This window comes from Neophocaena asiaeorientalis, unplaced genomic scaffold, assembly GCF_003031525.2.
Source record: "Neophocaena asiaeorientalis asiaeorientalis breed wild unplaced genomic scaffold, Neophocaena_asiaeorientalis_V1.1 scaffold59, whole genome shotgun sequence".
Lineage (NCBI taxonomy): Eukaryota > Metazoa > Chordata > Mammalia > Artiodactyla > Phocoenidae > Neophocaena > Neophocaena asiaeorientalis.
Genome location: NW_020174268.1, coordinates 2,426,180 through 2,451,774, shown reverse-complemented (window position 1 = coordinate 2,451,774; position 25,595 = coordinate 2,426,180). Strand labels below are relative to the sequence as shown.

The 25,595-nt window shown below is 39.7% G+C and overlaps 1 protein-coding gene across 4 annotated transcripts in view; it reads left to right on the top strand.

Moving 5' to 3' along the window:
* The first annotated feature begins 526 nt into the window (after window positions 1-526).
* Window positions 527-25,595, top strand: part of TSC22D1 (TSC22 domain family member 1) — a 129,769-nt gene continuing 104,700 nt past the window's right edge. For 2 of the 4 annotated variants that reach the window (XM_024755486.1, XM_024755487.1), the window contains exon 1: window positions 527-3,722. In XM_024755486.1, the coding sequence (XP_024611254.1) occupies window positions 850-3,722 (2,873 nt within the window). In that variant the 5' untranslated portion in view covers window positions 527-849. Of the gene's footprint in view, window positions 3,723-19,406; window positions 19,645-25,595 lie in introns of those variants that run through there. The other 2 variants (XM_024755488.1, XM_024755485.1) reach the window with 2 other exon arrangements.

The following is a 25,595-nucleotide window of genomic DNA, read 5'->3' as shown; positions in this document are numbered from 1 at the left end:
CCAGACCCGGCTTTATGTCTGCGGCGCCGGGGCGCATGCGCAGACGCCATCTTCCCTCCTTCTCCTCGGCCAGCCCCCTCCCCCCGCCACCGCCACCGCCTCCTCTGGCCGGCGGTCGCCCCTCCTCCTCCTGCGCTCGGGCGCTGGTCCCTCCTCTGCCGATGCCGCGAGAGACCCGGGGATACGGTGGAGCCGGAGAAAAGCACTAGTAACAACCACCACAGCCCCCTCTCCGCCCGCCGCCCTCCCTCGGCACCCACCCACTCACCCGCCCCGTTCGCCGACACCGACCAACCCCACCTCTCGTTCCTTTGAACGGCGTCGGCTGCAGTCGCTGCAGCAGCCCCTCTGGCCACCAACGCCGCCGAGAAAGGAGTCGCCGCCGCCGCCTGCGGCCCCCTCCCGCCCGGACCGCGGGAGCAGCGGGGTGCGGACGAACCGGCTGCAGAGGAAGAGGACTAGAGCGGCTCGCATCGTCGGCGCTAGCGCACGTCCCGCCGTCCCTAGCCTCCCCCCTCCCCTGGTCTTCCCCTCCCTCCCCCCCCGCACCCCACGTGAAGCGGAATATAAAGGGGGGTGTGAGGCTAGAGGGGAAAGTGAATGGCGAAGGACTGAAGGGGTCCCCCCTTCGGGTCCCCGGCTGTTCTGTTCACCCTCGTTCATCCTCCCTTCCCGAAGCTCGCCCTCGAAGGCAGAAGCGGCCAGCGCCTTCGGCTGAGAAGGAGGAGGAGGAGGAACCGCGCCGGGCGGAGCGTCAGGTCCCGTTTTCCTCCTCGGCGTCTTGAATACAAAGATTACGGTGCCGAAGGAAATTGCACTCGCCTCCTCCGCCCCCCGGTACCCAGCACAATGCACCAGCCGCCCGAGTCCACCGCCGCCGCGGCCGCGGCCTCGGCTGCTGCAGACATTAGTGCTAGGAAGATGGCGCACCCGGCAATGTTCCCTCGAAGGGGCAGTGGTGGTGGCAGCGCCTCTGCTCTCAATGCAGCAGGTACCGGCGTTGGTAGTAGTGCCCCATCTTCCGAGGATTTTCCGCCTCCGTCGCTGCTCCAGCCGCCACCTCCTGCAGCATCTTCTCTGTCGGGACCACAGCCTCCGCCTCCACAAAGCCTGAACCTCCTTTCGCAGGCTCAGCTGCAGGCACAGCCTCTTGCGCCAGGCGGAACTCAAATGAAAAAGAAAAGTGGCTTCCAGATAACGAGCGTGACCCCGGCTCAGATCTCCGCTAGCATCAGCTCTAACAACAGCATCGCAGAGGACACCGAAAGCTACGATGATCTGGATGAATCTCACACAGAAGATCTGTCGTCTTCCGAGATCCTTGATGTGTCACTTTCCAGGGCTACCGACTTAGGGGAGCCTGAACGCAGCTCCTCAGAAGAAACTCTCAATAACTTCCAGGAAGCCGAGACACCTGGGGCAGTCTCTCCCAACCAGCCCCCCCTTCCTCAGCCTCATTTGCCTCACCTTCCACAACAGAATGTTGTAATCAATGGGAATGCTCATCCCCACTCCCTCCATCACCACCCTCACGTTCATCATGGGCACCACCTCCATCACGGGCACCACCATCCATCCCATGCCGGTGTGGCCAGTACACCCATTCCGGGAGGGCCGCCCGCAAGCCCAGTGTCCAGAAAACTGTCTACAACTGGAACCTCTGACACCGTTATGCCCGTTGCGCCAACTTCTGCCGTATCATCGAGTGGTTCACCTGCATCTGTAATGACTAGTATCCGTGCTCCGAGTACAAGCGCAAGTATAGGTATAAATTCTGTTACAGGCACTAATACGATGAATAATGTTAACATGACGGCTGTGGGCGGTTTTAATCCTAACGTGACCAGCAGCATGCTTGCTAATGCTAATTTAAGTGCGAGCAACATTCCCAGCGCTGCCGGGGTGAGCGTTGGGCCTGGAGTGAGCAGCGGTGTTAATGTGACTGTCTTGAGCGGCCTGGGCAACGGTACGATTTCGTCCTCCGCTCTCATTAACAGCGCTGCCAGTGCAGCTGCAGGGATGACTGTAGGATCAGTTTCAAGTCAGCAGCAACAGCCAGCAGTTAACACGTCCAGGTTCAGAGTTGTGAAGTTAGATTCGAGTTCTGAGCCCTTCAAAAAAGGTAGATGGACTTGCACCGAGTTCTATGAGAAAGAAAACGCTGCCCCCGCCGCCGAAGGGGTGGTGATAAATAAAGCAGTGGAAAGCGTAAAACAAAACCCGACAGAAGTGACTTCTGAGAGGGAGAGCACAAGCGGGAGCTCAGTGAGCAGCAGTGTCAGCACGCTGAGCCACTACACGGAGAGTGTGGGAAGCGGAGAGATGGGGGCCCCAGCTGCCGTGGTGCAGCAGCCGCCCGCTCTTCCAGGTGTCGCCCTCCCGCAGATGGACTTCAGTAGCGCTGCTCCGGCGGGCATTTCAGCAGTTAGTATGCCACAGAGTATTTCCCAGTCACAGATCTCGCAAGTGCAGTTGCAGTCTCAAGAACTGAGCTATCAGCAGAAGCAGGGTCTTCAACCAGTACCTCTGCAAGCCGCTCTCAGCGCTGCAGCTGGTGTCCAGCCATCACCTGTGAGCGTGGTGGGTGTAACTTCAGCTCTAGGTCAGCAGCCTTCCGTTTCCAGCCTGGCTCAGCCCCAACTGCCGTATTCTCAGGCGGCCCCTCCGGCGCAAGCACCCCTGCCAGGCACATCACCCCAGCAGTTACACTATGGACAGCAGCCGTCGGTGGCCCCAAGCCATGGCCCGTCAGTGACTCCGAATCCTACTTCCGAGTATGTTCAGCAGCAGCCGATTCTGCAAACGGCAGTGTCCTCTGGACAGCCCACTTCTGCGGGGGTGGGAGCAGGAACCTCGGGGATTCCTGTGGCTCAGCCACAGGGCATCCAGCTGCCAGTGCAGCCCGCAGCAGTCCAGGCGCAGCCCGCAGGGGCAGCTGGCCAACCCGCTGGCCAGGCGCAGACGGCAGTATCTGCTGTACCTCCTGGCAGTCAAATTGCAAATATTGGTCAACAGACAAACCTACCTACGGCAGCGCAGCAGCCCTCTACCCAAGTCACACCTTCAGTTATCCCGCAAGGTGCTCCTCCGGCTTCACAGGTAGTTCCACCCGCTCAGGCTGCGATTCTTCATCAGGGAGTTCAAGCTAGTGCTTCAAGCCTTCCTCAACAGTTGGTCGTTGCACCCCAGAGTACCTTGTTAACTGTGCCTCCCCAGCCGCAAGGAGTAGAGTCAGTAGCTCCAGGAGTTGTTTCGCAGCAGTTGCCTGCAGTTAGTCCTTTGCCCTCTGCTAGCAGTATTTCTGTTACGAATCAGGTTAGTTCAGCTGGGCCTTCTGGAATGCCTTCTGTCCCAACAAACTTGGTTGCATCACAGAATATAGCACAAGCCCCTGCCACTCAAAATGGTAATTTGGTTCAAAGTGTTAGTCAGCCTCCCTTGATGGCAGCACCTAATATAAATTTGCCTTTGGCGCAGCAGATACCAAGTTCTACTCAGTTCTCTGCACAATCATTAGCTCAGGCAATTGGAAGCCAAATTGAAGATGCCAGGCGCCCGGCGGAACCCTCCTTAGTTGGCTTACCTCAGACTATCAGTGGTGACAGTGGGGGCATGTCGGCAGTTTCCGATGGGAGTAGCAGCAGCCTAGGAGCCTCTGCTTCTCTTTTCCCGTTGAAGGTGCTACCGCTGACGACACCCCTGGTGGATGGCGAGGATGAGAGGTAAGGTCATGCCACGTTTCTGCAGACACTCAGCAGATGCAGAGTTAATCTATTTAGTAGCTATGTACATGCACGAGATCAGCCTGAAGCATTATATATTTCTTCCTTTTTGTATGTGAAACTGCATTTTTCTGGCAAGTTTTTTAGAGCAAGAGTGTTACGGAGCGGTCTCAAACTAGTTGGTCAGGAAGTGGTGTAAGTATTGTGTAGACACTATTTGACAGGATAGTTTTTGAGCATTAAGAACAGGTTTGGGATCACCAAGTGGTTTTGTTATTTATAAAATGGTTTTTAGGGTTCCTAGTTTTTGCTGACCCATCTAACGGTTAATCTGTTCTTTTGAGTTCCTAAAATCATGATCATCTCTTGGGGACGGGAGGGGAGGTTGTGGTTCCCACATTTGTTTCTCCTTTACTGGACAGGACAACCCTTTAAAGTTCTGCTGTGTGCGCTCTTAGTCTGTGAAAGATAACGTCAGCTGCTTTTCCTCATCACATATTACAGGAAAGATGACCTAAGCTGGGTTATACGGGTTGCCCTCAAACTAATTGACCAACTTTTGTGTACTTATCTAATGGTCGTTTCATTGGAACAGTAAAGGAATGGGAATCTTAAAAAGTGTTTCGTGGGGTAGGAGGCCATACACTCTTAAAAATAACCAGATTTATCGTTGATGGTAGTATGCTGTGAATTTTTCCTTTTGCATAGTAGATCAAGGTGGTAGCCATTTTAAAGGGTAAAGAAACAAAGTCTCGGAGGGTTGAATCTATAGAGACATGAAACCGACTTTGCGCTCCTACACTCTACTCCACCTGTTCTCCTCTTCTCTTACCAAAAAAATACATAAAGCCTAAAGTACATTATTAAACCAGCGTTTTCTTAATTGGATTGGAAATAATGTGATAATGTTTATTGAATCCAATTGTGTCTTTGAAGCTGGCTAGCTAGAAAAGTTGTGAAATCCCTCATGCTGCTACATGGCTTTAAACTAAGTTGATTTTTAAAGGAATGTTCTTTTCACAAATTTGCCAGTCTGACTAACCTTGATCAAAATAATACAGGAGTTATGACAAAGGCTATTCATTTTCACTGTGGAACTTTGAATAAGCTTGAAAGATACTTAATTATTTTAGTATTGGTTGGAGATTTTTGAGATTGAACTTTTATCAAACCAGTTGGAACATTTACATTCAAAATGTATATCTGTGGTTTTCCCTTCGGAAATATTGAGCATATTTCAAAAGAATTGCAGTTTTAGAAAAACAAAGGCCTAATGTTTCAGTGAGATTTTCATGTTTTTTGTCTTTGTTTTTTTTTTAGTTACTTAAAAGATAGAAGGTAAAGGCATGATTAATTGAAATAATTTAAAGTCTTGTCTTTCAAGATTTTTATTACTTTTCTAAGTCACATAATTAAAATCTCGTTACCTAGCCAAATGTATTCAGTATCATGTGTACAAAACTGTACATTAAAAGATAGACCTCTTCTAGGAGGTGGTTTCCTTAAGAGTCCTATTATAGTTATTGTTAAACCTTTAAATGTATCAAACCGTGCTAATACTTATCTGTAATTTTAAAGAATTACTTACCCCAAATATTAATAAGTTCTAAATTTAAAGGGTGTGATCTGAGTAAAGCCCACGGGGACATTAGGTTACTAAATTTAGAGAAATAAAAGATGGGTCAGATACACAAATGAAAACCACATATCTTGAACTCGAACCTGCCATGATTTTTGCCAATTACTGTTTGTGGTCTCCTGGCGTGACTCACTCCTTTTTTGTTTTCCTCCTGGTGGTGGGGCATGATAGAGCTTTCCACAACATGCTGTTCCAGATGATTAAAGTCAGGAGACTTTACAGCTCGGTTTTTAACTGTAGAGATAGAGTCCCCATTTAAGATATTACTACAAAATTAATTTTTCCATATAGTAACTGAGAGGAACATTAATGAGGGGCAAATTATGTAGGAAGGTTTGAAATTAAAGGGACAAAAACAGATACTGAGACATACGATTAAATATTGGTATAAAGTAACTTGAGTTGACTGTACCTGTTTTGAATGAGCTACGTATTTGAGCCTTTGTTAACATCAAAGTCAAGTCGTCAAGACCAGAAAATTTTTTTTCAGAGGTATCCTTTAAATTCTGAGAAATCAAAATGACCCCCAAAATACCTGTAAAGGTCAGATAGGGTAAACTTGTATATTATTTTCTTTGTGCTTTCTTGCAGATTATTTCTTTTACCACTGTAGTTTGGAAAAAGAAATGTTTCACTTAAATTGGTTCTTGGAAGGGAATTTGAGAATATCTGCAAGAGAAAAAAGTGATGATGAGTTTCTATTTTTTTAAAGTGTTTTTTACTTTTTCTTCCCATGTTCGTTTCTGTGTCACTTGTGTCTTCTGGGCTTGGTCACCTATTAGTCTCCCATAGGAGAAAAGAGTACATTGTAATTGCAGCATTACAACTTAGAAAACACGTTAACGATAAAACTTTCGGATGGTAGGACAAATGAAGATTCGTTGTTCTTTAGTCATCTTTTGAAATAATATTCTAACACTTTAAATTTTAAAATATTTCTGACACATGTGGAAAATGCTTTCAGTTGGCTACTGGTAGAGACTATGAAGATTAGAAACATGGATCAGGCATTAAGATTATGTATCTAGATTTTAAAAAATCATTCTCATTAAAAAGTTCTTAATGTCTCACGTTAACCTTTAATGTGAACTTATTTTTACAACACAGGGAAGATACAGGTATCTCACACTGATGTATAGTCTAGTGTTCTGTGATTGTTAGTACAGCCTCTTCTGTGAAATTAATTGGTCAAACTTCTGTTCCTCCTTCAAGGCTCAGCTCAGATGTTCCCTCTGAAGCAGTCTCTTCACCCAGGGAATGTTGTTTCCTTAGCCCTTTTTAGTGTTCCTCTAGTCAAGGTACTGCACACATTCAGTCTGAATTATGTTTACCCATTTTCCCCACAAGACTGTGAGTTCCTCAAGGGCAAGAACTAAATCTTTTTTGAACCGATTAATGAGCAGACCTTTCTCTGCTTTCTCTGCTCTGATTTAAAATTTGTATTGTCTCTCACCTTAAGCACAACTGTTCAGGTTGTAGGATCATATAGTTAAATGCAACAAAGTGAAAAGAAATGAATGAAAAGACTTGCTTTTTCTACCTCTTTTGCCTTTTCATACCTTGAGGTGAATTGATAATCTATCTTTTAAATGCAGTGCCTGTTATAGAGTTGGCCCTCATATTTACTAAAGAGGAATGAGTTTTCTTATCAAGTAGGAATAATACTCATTTTGCCTACTTCTTAGGATGGTAGCATCAGATAAAATACTTTAACTGTAAAATACTAAATTATAAGTTTTGATTTTTATTTAGGTTGTACCTGCACAGTTTAAAGAGCCAAATAGTTTACATGGTTATCAAAACAAACAGAAGCTTCCTGCCTGCTTCATTTCCCAGAAGCAATCACTTTCACCTCTTTTAGATGATGACTGTGACATTTACCTCCTAGTCTCTAACTGCTTGTGTTGCTACTAGATGTGCCACATAGCCAGGTGGTTAGGAGCATGGACCCTGGAACTAGACTGCTTAGGTCTGATCCATCCTCTGTTGTTTACTAGCTGCTTAGCCTCGCTGTGCTTCAGTTTGCTCATTTTAAAAAGGGAGGAAAACAGTACCTACCTCATAGGGTTGTTACAAGAGTTCAATGCATTTGCAAAGCCCTTAGAACTGTTTCTAACTCATATGCCCTATATTTGTGTGTGTGTTAAATAAAATACTCCTTACTTTTCTTTTAAATACATTTCCTTCTTTCTTTATTTTTGGCTGCATGGGGTCTTTGTTGCTGTGCGTGGGCTTTCCTTAGTCGCGGTGCTCGAGCTTCTCATCGCCGTGGCTTCTCTTGTTGCGGAGCACAGGCTCTAGGCGCGCGGGCTCAGTAGTTGTGGCACACGGGCTTAGGTGCTCCGCGGCGTGTGGGATCTTTCTGGACCAGGGCTCAAACCCGTGTCCCCCGCATTGGCAGGTGGATTCTTAGCCACTGCGCCACCAGGGAAGTCCATCCTTGCTTTTGTTTTTGGCTTTATTAACTTTGTGGGTAGAAAATGAAGATTAACTTTGTCATGACCTACTCAGTTCGTCCTCCTTCCTCCTGGTCCCTCCTCCTCTGAATAGTTATGATTGCATCACTATTGATTATTCAGTGTTCTTGTAAAATATGATTACTTTTCCTATCCAGTCTAATGTCCTGCACTTGCCTCCCTCCTCCCACCCCAGCCATCTAGTATGTGTGGTACACTTATATATATATTTCTGTATACTATTTAGCATTTAGAAATGTTAGTGGGTTCCCCCACCCCAAGGTTTTATCTGTCATCATCTGTTTCCTCCAAGTTGCCTTTCTCCCCATTTTTGTATGTTTTGGGCTTAACCTTTTATGATAGAGCCTTTCTTCAGATGTCTGGCAATTCCTGGTCCTCTGCTTGTACTTAAGTGTAGGAGACTAAAGAGCTGATAAGAAGTTCTCAATGTGACTTGCTGACTGTTAGCTTTACCATAGGGTGATTTGGCTGGAATTCATTGTCTCCACCCACCCGGCCCCCCCTTAATTTTCTCTGTAGTAATCACTGATTCATCATTTCATCAAATGTCCCTTGAGATGTTCAGACATATCAGGTATTGTTATCAATTTTATCTTCCTGAGGAAGTCTCTCTCATATTTCTCTGAGCTTCATTCTGGACTGATTGCCTTTTAGACTTGGTATGCAACTATTAATATTTGTGGGATTCCTTTCACTGTCTTCTGTGGTTGGATCTCCATTTTCCAGTGACTCATGTCATTATTCATTCTTGGCTCACTTGATGTTTTAAAATGGCTTTAGCTTACCCTGTCACTTGTTCGATTCTTCCGTTAGGTAAAGAAGACTGGATTGGAAATTGTATTATTTTATAATTTTGCTCCATGGCTTTCTAGCTTCCACTTTGCTTTTGAGAAGTTTGAAGCCATTCAGATTCCTTATATATATTACATGTGACCTGTGTGTATGTGTTTTGTTTTTTCTTTTTTTCCCCTATACTCTTGTTTATTCTCTCTTTCCATCCCTTCTCTCTTTCTTTTAAATCTCTGAAAGCTTTTAAAATTGTATCTGTTTTTAGTGTTCTGAAATTTTACGATGATGATGGGTTCTTATGTGGGTTTCGTTTCATTCAGGGTGCTGAGTACTGGTGTCCCCTTTCAGTCTGGAAACATCTTTTAATTCTGAGACTTTTTCTTGAATGAGGTTGTTGATTATTTCTTTCCAATTTCTTTTTTCTTTCTCAAACTCCTTTTATTGGGATAATGGACCTTCTTGACCAGTCTTCTGATTTTCTCATATTTTCTTTCCTATTTGCCATCTCTTTTTCTTTTTGCTTTACTTCTATTGAGTTTCCATGTATTATCATGTATTTGATTTCCAAGAGCTTTTGTCTTTGGGCCTTTTAAATAATATCTGTCCTGTTCTAGTAACAATAGTACTTTCTCTTAGCTGTCTGATCCCTGTGTGATCTGTGTCCTCCAGTTTTAGCTTTCTTAGTTGTTATTTGTTCGGCCTTTATCTTTTGTGCTGTAGCCTTTCCTTAGATGGTGGTTGTGTGTGAGAGTAGGGGAGTAAAATGCTGATTCAAAATTCTGAGCGTCTCGTTAGCTTTGCTTTATGGTCACCTGGCGGGGCATCCCTGTATATGTCTCTTCACGCAGTCAGCTTGTTTTCAGTATGTTCTCCTGCATACTTCTGTGCCTCATTTCCTCAGTCCTGGGATCTTGTGTTTTATATTCACCAGACAATATATTTTCAGTTTTTTGTTGGGGCTGGGGAGGGGCCGTTGGGATTTGTCGGGCTGGTTGCTTCTTAAACAGACTTTTAAACAATCTTCCTTATTTTAAGCACTCTCTCTCTCCCACATCCCACTTCAGATGTATGTGGTAACTGCCAATTCCTGAGTCTTTTGGGGATTTTACAGTTTAAATTGGGTTTGTTCTTGGCTTTCCCCACTGTTTGCTAAAGATTTGATTTCCTAGTGTTTGCTAAATAAGTCATTTGTCACTCAACCATCTGCTTTCCAGCTTCCAAATTTTTGTTGCTATTGTCTTTTCTACCCGTTCTCTCAGTTTTTGTGGGTTTATGGCTTTATATCTTAAGAAATTCCTTTTCTGTCATTTCAGTGGGGTTTTTAGGAAAGGAGTGTAAAATAGGTGTGCATTTAACGTTACACATCTATTTCAGTTGTACAATAAAAGAACGATACTCATTTTAACAATTCATGCTCCAAGATTTGATCTATAACTAGTACGTAAATTTTGAGTGGAATTGCTTGGCTTACATTCAGCAGAAATAATAATGGCATATAACTTGGTAGTTCAATTCACAGAAGTGATTAAGAATGTTAGGATTAGATTCAGTTAATATTTGTTGTCACATTTAACCACTCAACAACCTTGTGAATTAAGTTTTTTTCTAATTTACTGGTGAATAGACTGAAGCTTATTTAGTTTATTAGAGAAGCCAAGTAAGCTGTGTCAGGTTATATACATAACAGTAAAGTTGTATACATAACAGTAAACAGTAGGATTAAAAGCCATTTTTCCAATTCAAAATCTGGCGCTGTTTCTACTACTCATAAAGCCAACAGAGAGGTAAGGGTGATGCCCATAAGTAATAACAGAGTGGCTGAAAACCCGAAAAAGGGCAGGCTTTATTGACTTGTGTATTAGTACAAATAATGGGATTGTCATAGAACATACCAACATTTACGTATGAGCCCTTGGTGAGAAAAAAGTGGGGTAAAGTCGTAAGAGTGGTGTACCTGGAATACAGTAGACAGACATGTTAAATGAATTAATTTTAACATTTTTGGGGGAAGTTGTATGAAAATTATCTCTTCAGGAAAACCATTTTAATTTTCTAATAATTTAAATCCTGTCTTTGTAACGTTGACTTCAGAATTGCAAAACATGTAGATTTTATTTCTTATTTAGAAAGTTCAATTTAAAAATATGAAACTGCAGAGCATGCCCTGTTCTGGTGCGACAATATCAGAACCCTGGTTGGTTTTTGCTGTGTCACGGTGTCGTTAGGTTTTAATATCATGGTAAGAATATGCTTTAATGGCTTATTAAAATAAATTACATGAGGGAAAAAAATGATAAAGGATGTTTACATTATTTGAAAAGAATGATCTATAATGTTTTGGATTGCAGGTTGACTTTTTTCCTAGTGTCACATATATTCAAATGCCCCACTCTCCCCAACCCTTCACTTCTTCCTTACTAGTCAGCTTGACCTGAAAATCTTAACTTGACCTTTCAGTCTCAATAGGTCTAGTTGATCTTTGTTTTTCTTCCTTGAAACACCCACTCTCTTTTGCTTTCAGTGATATCCTGCTTAGTTTCTTCCCACCTTTCTGGCCACTCCTTTTCGTTCTCCTTCAGTTCAGCTCCTCTGTCAGACTCTCAACATTGGAGTTTGTTTGGATTTGAGTCCTCTTCCCACCTACTGCCTTTTCCCTTTTCCCTAGGTAATCTGCTGTTCCATGGTCTGTATGCTCTCAACTCCTGAATGCATATCGTAGCCCACACTTCTCTTCTTAGCTCTAGACTGCTACGGTCCTCTGCCTTCCTGTTATCTCTGCTTATATTCTCACAGCCTCTCAGTCTCAACAGATCATAAACTTAACCTCTTCATTACCTACCCTCTCAAATTTCTCTTTTAGTCGTGCTCATTTTAATAAATATTTCTTACTCTAGTTCTTCACTTAAGAAACCTGAGTCGTTCTTGATAGCTTCCTTTCCCCCACCCTCTGCATTCTGACCATTACATTCTAAATATATCTTGAATTTATCTTTTCTTTCCCCATCTGTGTTGCCACCACTCTAGTCTAAGGTAACATAGTCAGCTCTTAAAGCCCTGCAGTAGCTTCCTCACCAACTTCCTGCATACACTCTTGCCTTTCTCTGATTTTATGTCTGGTAGTCAGAGTGATGTTCTTAAAACGGAAGGCTGTTCAGGTCTCTCACTTGCCCCCAAACCCCCGAAGCCTTCCCATTTCTTGTAAGGTAATTACATTTCGCTTTTGCTCACTTCTGGCCTCACGTGCCACTTTCCCCCTACCTTTCTGTGTCCCAGCTGCCTCCTTTCGATTCCTCGGGTTGCCATCCTTTCTTGCTCTCTCCTCCAGGCTTTGGCGTGCGCTGTGTCACCTTCCCTCCATTCCTCCTTAAGCCTCGCTGTCACTTTGAGAGGCCTTCTGTGACATACCAACCTAAACTTAGGTTCTTTGTTAATACTGTTTAAGATCACCTTGTTCTTTTATAGTGCTAGTACACTTTGTATTGCATAATTCGTTTTTGTTTTGGGGGATTATCTGTTTGATGATTTTAAGCTTCATGAACAGAGATGTTTGGTTTGCTACTATATATCCAAAGTATATCTCAGTGCCTTACAGTAGGTACTCAGTAAAAATCTGCTTAATGGAGAACTGAAGAAAAAATTTTTTAATATTGGCATAAGTTCAGCTTCTTTTTAAAAACACTACTATGCTCTATTTGAAAGTTAACTAAGTTCTTTATAGATCATGTGTTATCACTATTTTCTCCTTTAATAGAGATGATTGAGAATTGATTACTTCTTTGCTGTATTTTGAGCAAAAAAGCAATGCTTTAGTTGCTGCTTTTAACAAGCATTGTATGTTTATTTTGTATTTACGTATGTTTATGACAGTAGAAGTTCTCCAACTTGAATAAAACAAACAAAAAACTCCACTTATTTCTAAATTAGAATGTCAGTATTCTTATCTCCTTTTGACTGGTTCAGCTGTTTAGCATAAATGATTCTCAAATATCGAAGTATTACCTTGGAGGTTCTTTGCAGTTTCAGCTGTTTAAAATATAAGCATTTAACTGGTGAAATGCCACTTGTTTGTATTAAAGGAGTTTTCTTTGTTAGACAGTATAGTAAGCATTGAGTTAATCACTTGTTTAAAATTTCTGACTGATCTGTTTTACTTATGGTCGTTGTAGTGACAACAAGTAATTGTTACTAAACTAGTAAGTTATGGGTTCTATGAAGGAAAAGAACCGTGGAAGAGATTTGGCAGTGATGAGAATTAGCAATCATTTTAATTGATTATATATGGGTATTAAATGGGAGTAAAGGGTATTAAGATATGAGGCCTTTACTTTTAAGGTTGGGGTAATTAAAAACAGAAGGGAAAATATAGAATCTGATGTTGTAGTGGGGTGATCATCAGAGGCTAGTTCTGAGAGTCTTTAAATGTTGTCATATTCTTTTCGTGGGCATACCAGTGTTAAACCTTGTTTGGCTTAAAACCATATTTGTGTTGACTGGGGAGAAGATCTACTGTGGCTTGATCTTATTAAAGAATTAACCTTAGGTCATGGTGAACGGTATTGCCTTTTCTCATTCACTGAGCCATAGGGTAAAGGGTACTCTTGAGCTTCTTGGGGTTAAGACAGATGAGATAGCATCTTATTTTTCCAGGCATCCCAGATTATCTTTGTAATATCAGGTCACTACTTAAGTTGAGGAACTCTTGATACTCTGTGTACATGCCTGAGTATTCCTTTTTTGAGTAAATTGTGGATGGATGGATTGATTATAAAATTACTCATTGTTGATAAGATTTCATTCTCTCCCAGCTCACCTAGTTATCTAATTTCTTTGGTTATTAGGGTTAGTGTATATTTATATGGTAACAAACAGCATACCGACTAGTTAGGAACATATAAACGTACAATTGAAATACTGTCTAGCATTAATTTTTTGCTAACGTGGCTGTGATAAATTTCTAGTGGTGATAGTAATAAAACCTGCCTCTTGTATGATGGGGGGTTAAACAAAACTCTGAAATAGATTATATACTCCTGAGTCATAGCAGTCCTAAATTTTTTTTTTCTTCAGGACTTTTTTTTTTTTTGGCTGTGTTGGGTCTTCGTTGTTGCTTGCAGGCTTTCTCTAGTTGCAGCGAGCGGGGGCTACTCTTCATTGTCGTGCGCGGGCTTTTCATTGCGGTGGCTTCTCTTGCTGTGGAGCACGGGCTCTAGGCGTGCGGGCTTCAGTAGTTGTGGCACGCAGGTTCAGTAGTTGTGGCTCGCGGGCTCTAGAGCACAGTCTCAGTAGTTGTGGCACACGGGCTTAGTTGCTCCACGGCATGTGGGATCTTCCCGGACCAGAGCTTGAACCCGTGTCCCCTGCATTGGCAGGCGGATTCTTAACCACTGAGCCACCAGGGACGCCCATGTCCTAAAATGGACAGGATGCTTTTGTTCCATTTTCACAGAGGAAGAAACTGAGTCTTGGGTTCATTTATTCTGTCAGTAATTAAATATTGAGTTCCTGCCATGTGTCGTATGCTGTTTTTAGCTTTTCATGGACAGACTACAACAATTTAGTAATGATAGTAGTAGTAATAGTTGTAGTAGGAGTAGTTGAAAATTATGGTACTCGTTATATGCTTGTTCTAAGCACTTTACATATATCAACTTGTTTAATTCTCAGAACCACCTTATGAGGTGTAAGTACCATTATTATCCGCATTTTGCAGGTAAAGAAATTGAGGGATAAAATGATTAAGTAATTTATTCAAGGTCACATAGCTAGAAAGTGGGAGCTGGGATTTAAATCCCAGTCTGGGTCTAGGTTTTGTGCTCTGCCGTCTCTGTAGGATATGATCAAAACCAAGGTGTTCTGACTGTTTTTTCCTACACTGGAAGGCACTGGGAGCTGCAGATATTTAACTCATTATATCCTCAGATACTCTTGTTTTGATCTTGGAAGTTCGGGTAGGGACGTTCCTCTTGTTCTTGTACTCCAGAATGTAAGCTCCTTGCGAGTAAGGATGTTACCCATCTGTTTTTACCTCTGTATTTCCACTGCATGCAGTATAACCTGATTCGTTGTATGTTCTGAGATATCTGTTGAATAAATGAGTGCAGATGTGTGGCAAAAACATACCCCACAATCATCTGGGAAAGGGATATTATTATTGCCAAATACTTTGCCGTCCTGTTACCATTATTGCATAGCAGTTTTGGTAGGAGTAAGGTTCAGTTCTTCTCGGATATGTTACTGTACCTATAACATTAAGTTCTCCGTCTCCCCCTCACTGGCCTATCAGATGGGTATATTTATTGAGTAGGTACTAGGTGTAAATCATTATCTAGTAATGGTGTGGGCACAGATGTAATGTAACATGGTTCTTGTTCTCAAGCAGTGTATGCTACATATACATGGGGAAATTAGAAGAGCTAAATAACACTTTTAAACAACATGAAATATGAAATCAAAGAATCAGAAAATTTGAGCTGGAAATCGTGATCCCATTCAACTTTTGGCTTATAGGTAGAGGAACAAGTTCAGAGAGGCTACGTGAATTCCTGACATAGTGCTACAAAACGTTTCTTAGACTGTAACTGGAACGCTAGCCTCCAAAATGACACCGGAAATTGCATTCAGAGTTCACAGATGGGATAGAATTGACCTTTGGTAGGTTAGGCAAGCAGTGTTGTTTGAACTGACTTTTCAAAAGTCTTGAGTTGAAGGAGAAAGTTTGAGGCAGGAGAGGGTTAATAAAAATGGGAGGAAATAAGGAGAACAGTCTAGGTGTAATTAAGGCAACAGTTGGGCTTAATGGAGTAAGTTAAGGAGGTGAAAGGAAGTGACTGAAGATTAAATTGGGAAGTGATTTTTGCCCTCAACACTTGCTAACTAACTGATGTTCAGGGAAAATTAGTATCAAAGGAATCCGTAATCTGGATTGGAGTGGGGGTACGCTTGGAACAGGGAGGAGAACTTAGGAAATTATGTTTTTCTGTTATTTGTTAACGAATGAAAGAAAGAAATTAGGGGGAGAGTGATTTCCATTGTAAAATGATTCAGTACAGGAACGCTTTGGTTAGCAAAATTTCTCAGTTTATAAAAATACTGTATTCACCTTCCTACCTGCTCTTCCCTTGAAGCAATGTTTTGTTTCTCTTGTGTTGAAAAAGAAAAAAATAACCTAATTTCCCAGGAAAGCTATTATTTATAGCTGCAATTTTAAAGGTCTGAGGATAAGTGGTTATAACCTTCAGGTAGGATTTTTGGCAATTTAATCTTTTCATAGGGTTTATCTGTGCCTATAATCCAAAGCAGATGTGTCCCAAAAATATTTAGTAGTGAATAGAAATCCAGGTGAAGGTGAACTAAGTATTTAGGATTGGTTCTTTACTTTAGTGATCGTAGCTGCTTTCTTTTCATACTAACCAGGTTCCATTGCCAGTCTCTTCCAGGCATTGGAAAGAGGTGGAATTTATTTCTTCCTATCTCCTGAGCACTCCTAGGTCTCTACCAAAAGGGAAATGGTAGAGATTTATTTAAATGAGAAAAGCATTAATGCTATCATTGACAATAAATGTGAGTAATTTGATTATTTTACTGACATTTAAAGTGCCACAAAACTTACTCTTTTATATTTTGGTGCATTGTTTCATTTTGCTTGCCATTAAAAAAATTCGAGAATATATACATGTATGTGTGGGTACACATACAAAGGAATGTAATTTTTTAAAGGGATGTTTTGAAAATGTCCTTAGATTACAGAATCTCCTGGGTATTTGAAAGGATATAATTTATTGACTGTGTATATGCATAGCACTCTTTATATCCTTAAGGAGAGCCTACGTTGAATTTAAGAATAAGTGTATGTGTATATATACGTATGCATATACATGAAAGGAAAAGCTAACAGGTAACAGATTCAATTTATATTACTCTTCTATTTCTGGTCCCTTGTGTCAAGTTTTCTCACTCATTTATAAGTTATTGTATCTTAGAGTATTTATATCTATCTCTGTAAGCTTCTTGAAACATTTTAGGGAATGACTTGGGATAGAAAGCCAATAAATGGGAGAAGTATGGCAAGGTAGAATATGGTGTGTCATGAGAGGTCTAATAAAGCAGTATTGGGAGACAGAAGGTAAAGATCACATGCTTCTGAGGAGGTGACATTTGAGAGAAGTTTGATAGCCATGGGGATTAGTAAGTCACTTTAGTGGAGAAAACATACCAAAAAGGTTCAAGGTACGAGGAGTATTTATAGAAGAGAACACAGGACATAGTCTAAGTTGGTAAGAGATAGTGTCTGTATACAGGAATGTAGAAGGCAAGGCTAACTTTGAAAAGCCTTAATTAAAGGCAGGATTGCGAAGTTTGGACTTAATTGGACTTGGAATGGAGAACGCTTCTTGTTTTTGTAGAGTAGCCTGATCAGTGCTGTGTTTTAGGAAAGTGCTGACCCTACTTTGGATGTCTAGTTGCTCCCTTCCTTAATGGGGTATGAGAAGTTCAGTAATTCCTTTTCTGTCACTGGTGGAAATGGAGGCACATTTTCTTTGTGGTTGTGATCTGAGGTAATGGTTTGAACCAGTGACCCTGGCCTCATTAAGAAAGCTAAGAAGGTAAGGACGCAGTCCACACGTGGTAACACTCCACTTATCCAGAGTGGATAACCTAATCCTTTAGACACAGCTCTGGCTTCCAAAACTGCTTGAAATTGCCGTCACAAAGTAAAGCTATGTTTTGTTTTGTTTTGTTTTTTTCCCTTACTGTTTTTGCATAGCATTTCTGGTCCTTTTTAGACTTTTTTTTCCAAGTCTTATATTTTACTAGCTTTATCATTTTAAAACAGATGAGGGGAGGAGAAGGGGAAAAAAAGGGGATTCTGAGGCATGTAAGGTGACGTTGGGAAAGTAGCAGTTTATAGCCTGACAGCAAGGTAGGAGTTAGAAATTTTAAGAAAACCCCAAAGAAATTTGATATGGTATTGAATGTTCACCAGTTGAAAGTTAGATTATGTTTTGTATATTATTTTAAGGAAGCATGAACACGAATGCATTCCCAGTGGTGTTAACTGCTGAGCTGTGGATAAGTATAAAGAGACAGTATTTTTAGTTGTCTGCCTCCACTGTATCATTTAACCATCAACAAATTAATATGCTGCTCCATGTTGCTTTTTTCCTATTCTAAAGTAAGGGCAAGTGTTTCGTGTTTTCCTAGCTTTCAGGCTGGTAAGATTATTCTGTAAGAAATTCATAATGTCTTATAAATAAATGTTAGACCTTTACAGATAGAAATTAGAGAGAATATTTCCAGTAGTAAAATTAAAAGTCCCTAATAGATGCTAAGATTGAAGTAATTGTTATTAATGATTTGTGGTTTTAGTGAAATTACTGATGAGTAAGTGACATACAGCTACCTGTTCTGTATGAGGTATTGTATAGATACCTACTTATTATTTTGCTATAATATTATCCCCCCTGAGTTTTTCCTTTGAAATATCTTTATTACCTTTTTCAACACAGTAAATCAAATAATTGTACCAAGGAAAGCTGATTTCTCATTTCAGATGTTTTCAATCTCTTTTTTTAGAAATGGATAACCCAAACCATTTACTTTCTTTCATAAGGAAGTTTTTGTTTATGCTTAATATAGTTTTGTTTGCTTGGTTGTGTCCTTTTAGACAGTTTTGTTTTGGTATTTTCAACAATGACAAGGATTCCGTTTCTATTGAGGGACATACTCCCATGTTTTAAAAATTACTTTTGAAAGATGGTATGCAGTGAAACTTATATTAGCCAGTTTATTTTGGAAGAAATGCTGCTTTGTAGTTACCGTTTTTGCTTGGTTTTTGTTTCTTCAAGTGTATTGTTTTGGGTGCAGCGTGGTGAGGCGAATTGAGTGAATGCCTGGTTCTGGCTGTAGTGCTGTCCACTGATCATGTGCTAATGAGCCATCACATGTCTGGGTCGTTCCTTCTCTTCCTGTTTTACAAGACTTGGTCACTGTACAGTTTGTCTTAACTTCTCTTTCAGAGTCAAGCATGGTGCCATGTCTTGTCTTTGGTGGAGGTTCCATAATATCACAGAATTGTGAAATAAGGGATTGGACTGATTCCGAAGCTGTTCTTTATCTTCATTGTGTTCTTCTCCTCTTTGGGGATCTACCAAACATTATTTGCCAGTTATTCTCTGATATGACATCGGGATTTATATGTTTGTACACTGGATATATTTTATTATGAGGAATTTTACCTGTTTTGAGGTTCCGGGGAGGAAGGGTGGATCCAGAATGAGGAGGGTAGGGTAAGTCCAAACTAGGTATCGTAACTAGTTTTCTGCCTCCATTCTTGAATCCCATAATAATAAACCACGAAACTGCATCCCAATCCTTTTAGGAACAAGTATATTTAATGCTTATTGAAGGTAAATAATATTTGGATTAGCAACCTCTTTAACTCTTCTTTTTTGTAAATTTGTATAAAATTGATGATAAACTCATCGGGAGCCCGAGGATTATACGACAGATGATTCTAAGATTGCTTTCAGTGTATTACTGGCTGATATATTACTGTGGGTGAAATATTGTCAAGTAGCTTGGTCACGTAACGACTAAGTGATGGAGCTAGTATTCTACGAGGTGATTTGATTCCAAAGCTTGTACCACTCGGCTCTCTGTATCCGTGGGTTCTGCGTCCATGGATTCAACCATTCTCTGGTCGGTTGAATCTGAGGATGCGGGATCCACAGATGGGAGGGGCCAGTAGTATTGATACTGCTGTGGATTTGGTATCCACAGGTGGTCCTGGAGCCGATTTCCCCGTGGATACCGAGCAGTGACTGTATTCTGAAGCATTTTGGAGGTTGCCATGGCCCAGTGATAAGCAGCAAGATGTGACAGTGGACAACTGTAAACAACAGTCCTTAGCCTGCGAGCACGGAGCCATTTGGCCTTAGACACTTCTCGTTGGTTCCTCACTGTGGTGCAGCGGCTTGGTGCCCCTGTTGATGATCCTCGCAATCTGAGTTTAGTTATTTTTTCCTCGATACATTTTCTATTCAAAATGATTAAACTTTCCAAGTTTTTGCTGAAGAATAAACTTTTAATTTGGAAAATCTGCTTAAGTGGCATCCAATTTCTGAATAATAAATTGATATAAAGTTTTATGACATGAACATTTCAATAAATCAGACTGGTAGCCTTCCATTGGTCTCAGTGAGCTTTAAGTGTTACAAGCTGTTGATACCTAGGTTATTTTTTTTGTTTCATGTGATCAAATTACATTACAGTACTTTTTAAAGTAGAAAACTCACTTTAATCCCTTCAATCATAATAGCACATTGTGACTCAGATCTTTACTTCTGTACAGTTACAGCTTAGATTCACATCACATGCTTATTATTGGAACAAGAAAATGCTAATTTACATGAAGGTTTTTATATTAAGTTGAAAAACAGGATTTATCTAGTCTTTTCGCTCATTAACCTAGAAGGGGAAGTGTATTTTTTTTAAAATCTAAGACAGTTGTATTACGCATTAATTCAAAGTTTTTCTAAAGCTACTTTCCTTAATTTCTATTATATTTTCCTGATTTACAAACATTGGAACTATAGAAAGAAGCAATTGGAATTTTTTTTGAATTGTAGTTAACAGTAAAGATTTATCTTAAAGGATATAGTAGCTTAATTAATCATTTAATAGTAATGCAGTATAAATCTTACTCACATGTTCCATAATTTTACTTTCCAGTAAGATGAAATAGCGAAAAGCTGCTGAAAGTCACTAATTTTCACATCTTGTACAGTTGATTGCATTTCTAGACATTTTACTTATTGACATGCTTTCAACAGCCTAAAAAATATCTGCCACTCTTCCCAATCCATGAGGCGGTCACATTGAAGAGAGAGTGTTTTAAAGTGAGGTTACCATTGTAAAATGGATAGGCTAACTAACAGACTCACTTTGGGATTTTTCTTTATGTAAAGGTTTAGTTATGTTTCCAGTTATATTCAGATTCTTAGCCCATGAGGATCTACCAGTAGCTTCAGTTAGCTTTTTAAGAAATCGACCCAATGTGCAAAAGCAAAAACAAGTAGACACATTGGCCTAACAGAAACCTAGCTGTGCTGTATTTGGGCTTATGAGTATGTGACCTAAATGCCATTGATACCAATGGTCTGAGTTAGAGGCTCAGAACATGAATGGGGGAGAAAAAAACAGAGAAATAGAAAGGTAGTAGAAGACCATTAAAGGGGATGGTAGGGAAGGAGGAGGATCTGGTGATAGTCATAGTTTATTAAAGTTTTGTTGCCTACATCTGTAAATCTAGCCATATAAAGCATTTTAGAAAAATTACCTAAACTAGTTAAGCCATTATCTGTTAGCCCAGGAGACTTTTTACATTTACAGTATTTCTGTTCTTTTTTGGTATTGTGTTGGTTTATTTATTTAAGAACTATTTATTAAATGCTTGTTATGTATGTTAACACTGAGCAAAGGTACTAAGGATGCAAAGAAAAAAGGTCATGAGTTTGGTCTTAAAGAGTTTTATCTAGTACCCTGAAGAAATAGCCTAAGATCTTGATACATCTTCCGAATTATCCCAAGTTATATTATGCTGAGCTCTGTGTGTGATGTGCGTGACAGCTTTTTTATTCACACAAGTTGATAAAGCTAGGCTGTCGACCAATGAGCATAGAGCATAATGAGCATTAGCCGTGGGCATCAGATGTGGCGTCTGATCTTGTTTATGCTACCTCTTCATTGTATGGCCTTTGTGAATGCACGTGTAAGCCCAGTTTCCTTACCTGTTAAATGGGAGTAATAGCTATCCTTACACTGTTGTGGGGAGGATTAAAGGAGAGGAAGTAAGTAATGCACCTAGCTCAGTTCTTAGTTTTGTAAACGGTGGCTGCTCTTATTGTGCCGAATGAGAATGAGTCCATTCCTTTCTTACCCACTGTAAATTAAAACTAAAAGCTTGTCTACATATTTAGAGACTGTCTCCCCACTATAGCCTTCGAGACAAGTGATTCTGCGTCTTTGTGACATTTTTGGTTGTAGCCTTTCTCACCTTGGGCTCCATAAGAGAATTAATGCCTACAGGAAAAGAGTGACTACTTTCTCATTTCTCTTAAGAATAATGTATATAGTATCACCATTCCAGATGCATAAGGTGAGTAGTGAATGTATTACATATAATGGAGGCATCAGGGATTAATTCTTTTGCTGAATCCCAGGATGCTAGTACTACATCTGACTATTGGAGAAGTGCTTCAAACTTCTGAGAGTTACGGAAATAAAAGTTGTTACAAAGCACACTTCCTCTTTCTTAATGGGGGCAGGGAATATGTAGAAGGAATGTAGTGTCATGTAGCAGTTTGTTGATACTCCAGAATACAACCATTTCCCTAATCAAATGATTCTGAAACTCTTTCATTGTAAAGATTGTTTTAGACAGGCATAATGCCCTGAAGACCATCTGTTCCATACTCGGTCCCATATGGGACTGACCACTTACCTCCTTAGAATGAATGGAGTTAATCAGTTTATTTTAAATAAGATAATGAGTCAGTACCTGTTTTTTAAGTTTCAAAGATTCATTGAACTGGATTTTGAAATCTAGTTTAAAAGTTTCAAAACTAGTGTTTTGGGAATACTAGTTCTTCAAGTAAAAAAAAAAAAGTAGTTCTAGAGCCCAAGAATTTGGGGGAATGCTTTTTGACATATACATCTTAGAGATGGACATTGCATTTTAGTTTATTGAAGATTGAGAAATTCTGCAGAAGGGAGACAGTTTTACTTATTGACTCCAACTCCTTTGAACATACAGCACCTGTTAATGTCCTATAGACCCAGTGTGTTTTGGAATACACTTCGGGAAATATTGATCTGCTTCATTGTATATGTGAGAATATTCTGGGTCATATAGCTAAGTGATGGCAGGCCTCAACTGGATCCCATCTCTACATTTATTATTCTACGTGAACAGTTCTTTTTCTGCTATACCACCCTCTTTTCTGTAAGTATTTGATTTATTTTAGAAATAAAAATATAATTGTCATGTGAAAGTATATACCAAGCATATACCATCTGGCAGAAGTTTAAGAACATATTTTGAGAAGTATAGCACTGACATATTTGCAGCCTCATTTAATTGGCCCTGTCATTGTGAATGGTTTGCAGATCTTAGGGATGGCCTTCATACGAGTTTACTATATTCCTGGGGGGAATCTAATTAACTAGATTCAAAGATAAACATTCAAAGATAGGGAAGCTAATCAGAATTGGTTCTATGCTTTCATTAGTAAAATACAGAAATTTTACTAACTTTGTTTTTCTTATGCTTTAGAGTTAAAGCTTGACATTGCTAACAAAGGAGCCAATTAAACAGTCTCATCTCCCATTTATCCATTTCCCGTGTTACACTTATTTGAGCAATGGAATAAGAAAGGAGTACCGAAAGGGATGTCAAATTCTGAGAAAAATTGAAGTCTTCTGGGGACTAAAAGGATTTATCAAAGGAGTGAAAAGAATGGATATTGGAGATGTTCCTGAAGATGTATTAGTAGATTAAGGTCTTTTTGGCTCTTTTGGGAATGTCTTTGAAGATAGACCACCATAAAACTGCAGGAAGTCAGAGCTTTTAGAGTATTAATACTAGCTGCATTCGGCAGTATCAGAGATTTGATTCAAGTTTTGAAGGAAGAACGGAAAAAGGTTTTTTTCCTACTCAGAAATACTGTAATCTGGTATTCTGAGTAAAATTTAAAAGAGTGCCTTATTAAAACATGTGAAGGAATATACATGAATTTCATTTCTTCGAGGAGGTATGTCCACATTTGTCGTTTTCTCACTTGCTAAATTGAAAACTTGAGTTCTGGTAGTAGTGGCACTTTCAAGGCCTTAACCCAAGATCTGTGATGGCTTTACAAAGTTGTGTTGATAGCCCATACAATGGTAACTAAACTTCATGTATCTGTTTTATATCAAATCATATTTCTTAAATTGTTGATTATTGATGGTGGTGATATTCTTTTCCCTTCGTACCTTTTCACCATGTTCTTTTTGGCAGTATTTTCCTTTTCAAGACCTGGATTGTGACTGTAAAACCTTATTTACAAAATGTTTGGAAAGTAGAATCGGCTGTGAAAGCTGTGAATGGTTGGTAAAATACCAGGATTAAAGGTTTGTTCCAGGATTTAAATTTAGTATATAGCATATCAGGTTAGGCATTTTTTATTTTTCTGGTTTGTAGTTTCATTACTGTGTAGATATTAACTACCTGATGAGTATTTGACAAACACAGGCTTTCTTAGTTTCTGATGGTTTACTGACATGGGCCCTGAAGTTCAGGATGCCCTCTCTCTAAGACTTACGGATGTGTTGGCCTTATGACTTTCTTTTTGTCACTACAGGCTCAATGGCCAGACAAGTTATATAACTTAGAATAGGGTAGATTAAAGGTGTTATTTGTAATTAGATATTTGTCCTGTCTTTTCAAAAGCCTACCCCATTTTATTGATAAAGAATTTGAAAGCATCCTGTTCTTGTATAAAGTGCTGAGTGCTTCTGATACCATACCTCCCTTGAGATGAGTGTATTTATATTGATTTTTATTAGACTCAGGTTGGGATGAGGAAGGGAATGACCTTCCTTTGATTTTGTCTTTGTGTACAGAAGAATTTGGGTAGATATAGTGAAAGCTATCTGTAAATAATATTTAAAATATATTAAAATTGAGGACAACTACAACGTCCATACTGAATATTATATACTCAGTGACAAACTAAAGACTGTTCTCTAGGTAGCAGAATTGAGCTCTGAATTAGTAGAGAATAAAATGCAATTTGTTATTGCTAGATCATTATTCTAATCATGCTTGTAACAGAAATGATGACTTAAATTACAGAATTTTATATAATTTTTAAAGTACATTAAGGTAATTGAACTCATTAAACTCTTTGAGATTTTTATACATTTAAGAGAGTATCCTATATATTTATTTGTTAGGCAAGTCAATAGATATGTGACATATAAACTAGAAATTAAAATTCTGCATTTTGCTTTTTTGTAGATACTTTAAAGATGAGAGGAATTTTGGATTACCTTTTCAACAAAGTTTTAGATACAGGTCTTTCAGTTTCAATAGAAACATCTGTTGTTCCTAGATATTTATGTTGTTGATACTGAGTTTTGCTGTATTTTATTTCTAACTCTTATTGCCTTGTCAAACTTTCCTGGGTTGATAGAAATGGCAAAGCAAATAACTGTCAACTGATCTATGTTTAAATGAAATAGAAGGAGAGAATTTCAGAATTCTACTTAAAACATTTAATCTAGCATTTTATCATATACTAAGTATTTTGAAAGAAAATGATTGTTAATCAAAACAATATGATTTGGAAAAGTATAAAATTAGTGAAAACTGAGGATCTTGGAGACAAACTGGCTTTTCAGTTTCCTGCTCTACAGCCTACTAGGTGTGTGATCTTAGCCGAGTTACTTTACTACTTTGTGCCTTAGTTTCCTTATCGGTAAAACTGTGATGATTGTACTGTATATGTCATTGAGTTATTGTGAGGATCGAATGAAGCAGTATATATATATAATGCATAATATATTGCTGTATACTAAGCTCTCAATAAATGTTAACAAAATTAAACAAAAGTTTATGTATGAATATTGTAACTGATTTTATAAGTGAAGGTATATTATTTGGGAGTTTTATAATTTGACTTTTAGCAAAAAAATGTTAGAGGGATATTTATGGTGCTATAATACATTGTTTCTTATGGAAGTTTTTAGGGAAAATGAGCAGAAAATTTTATTCCTTCCATTTTTATTATGCAGGAATAAAAATTCATACATGGTAATTTATTTTTGTTTTTTTATTGGAGTATAGTTGCTTTACAATGGTGTGTTAGTTTCTGCTGTACAGCAGTGTGAATCAGCTATATGTACACATCTATCCCCTCCCTGTTGGGC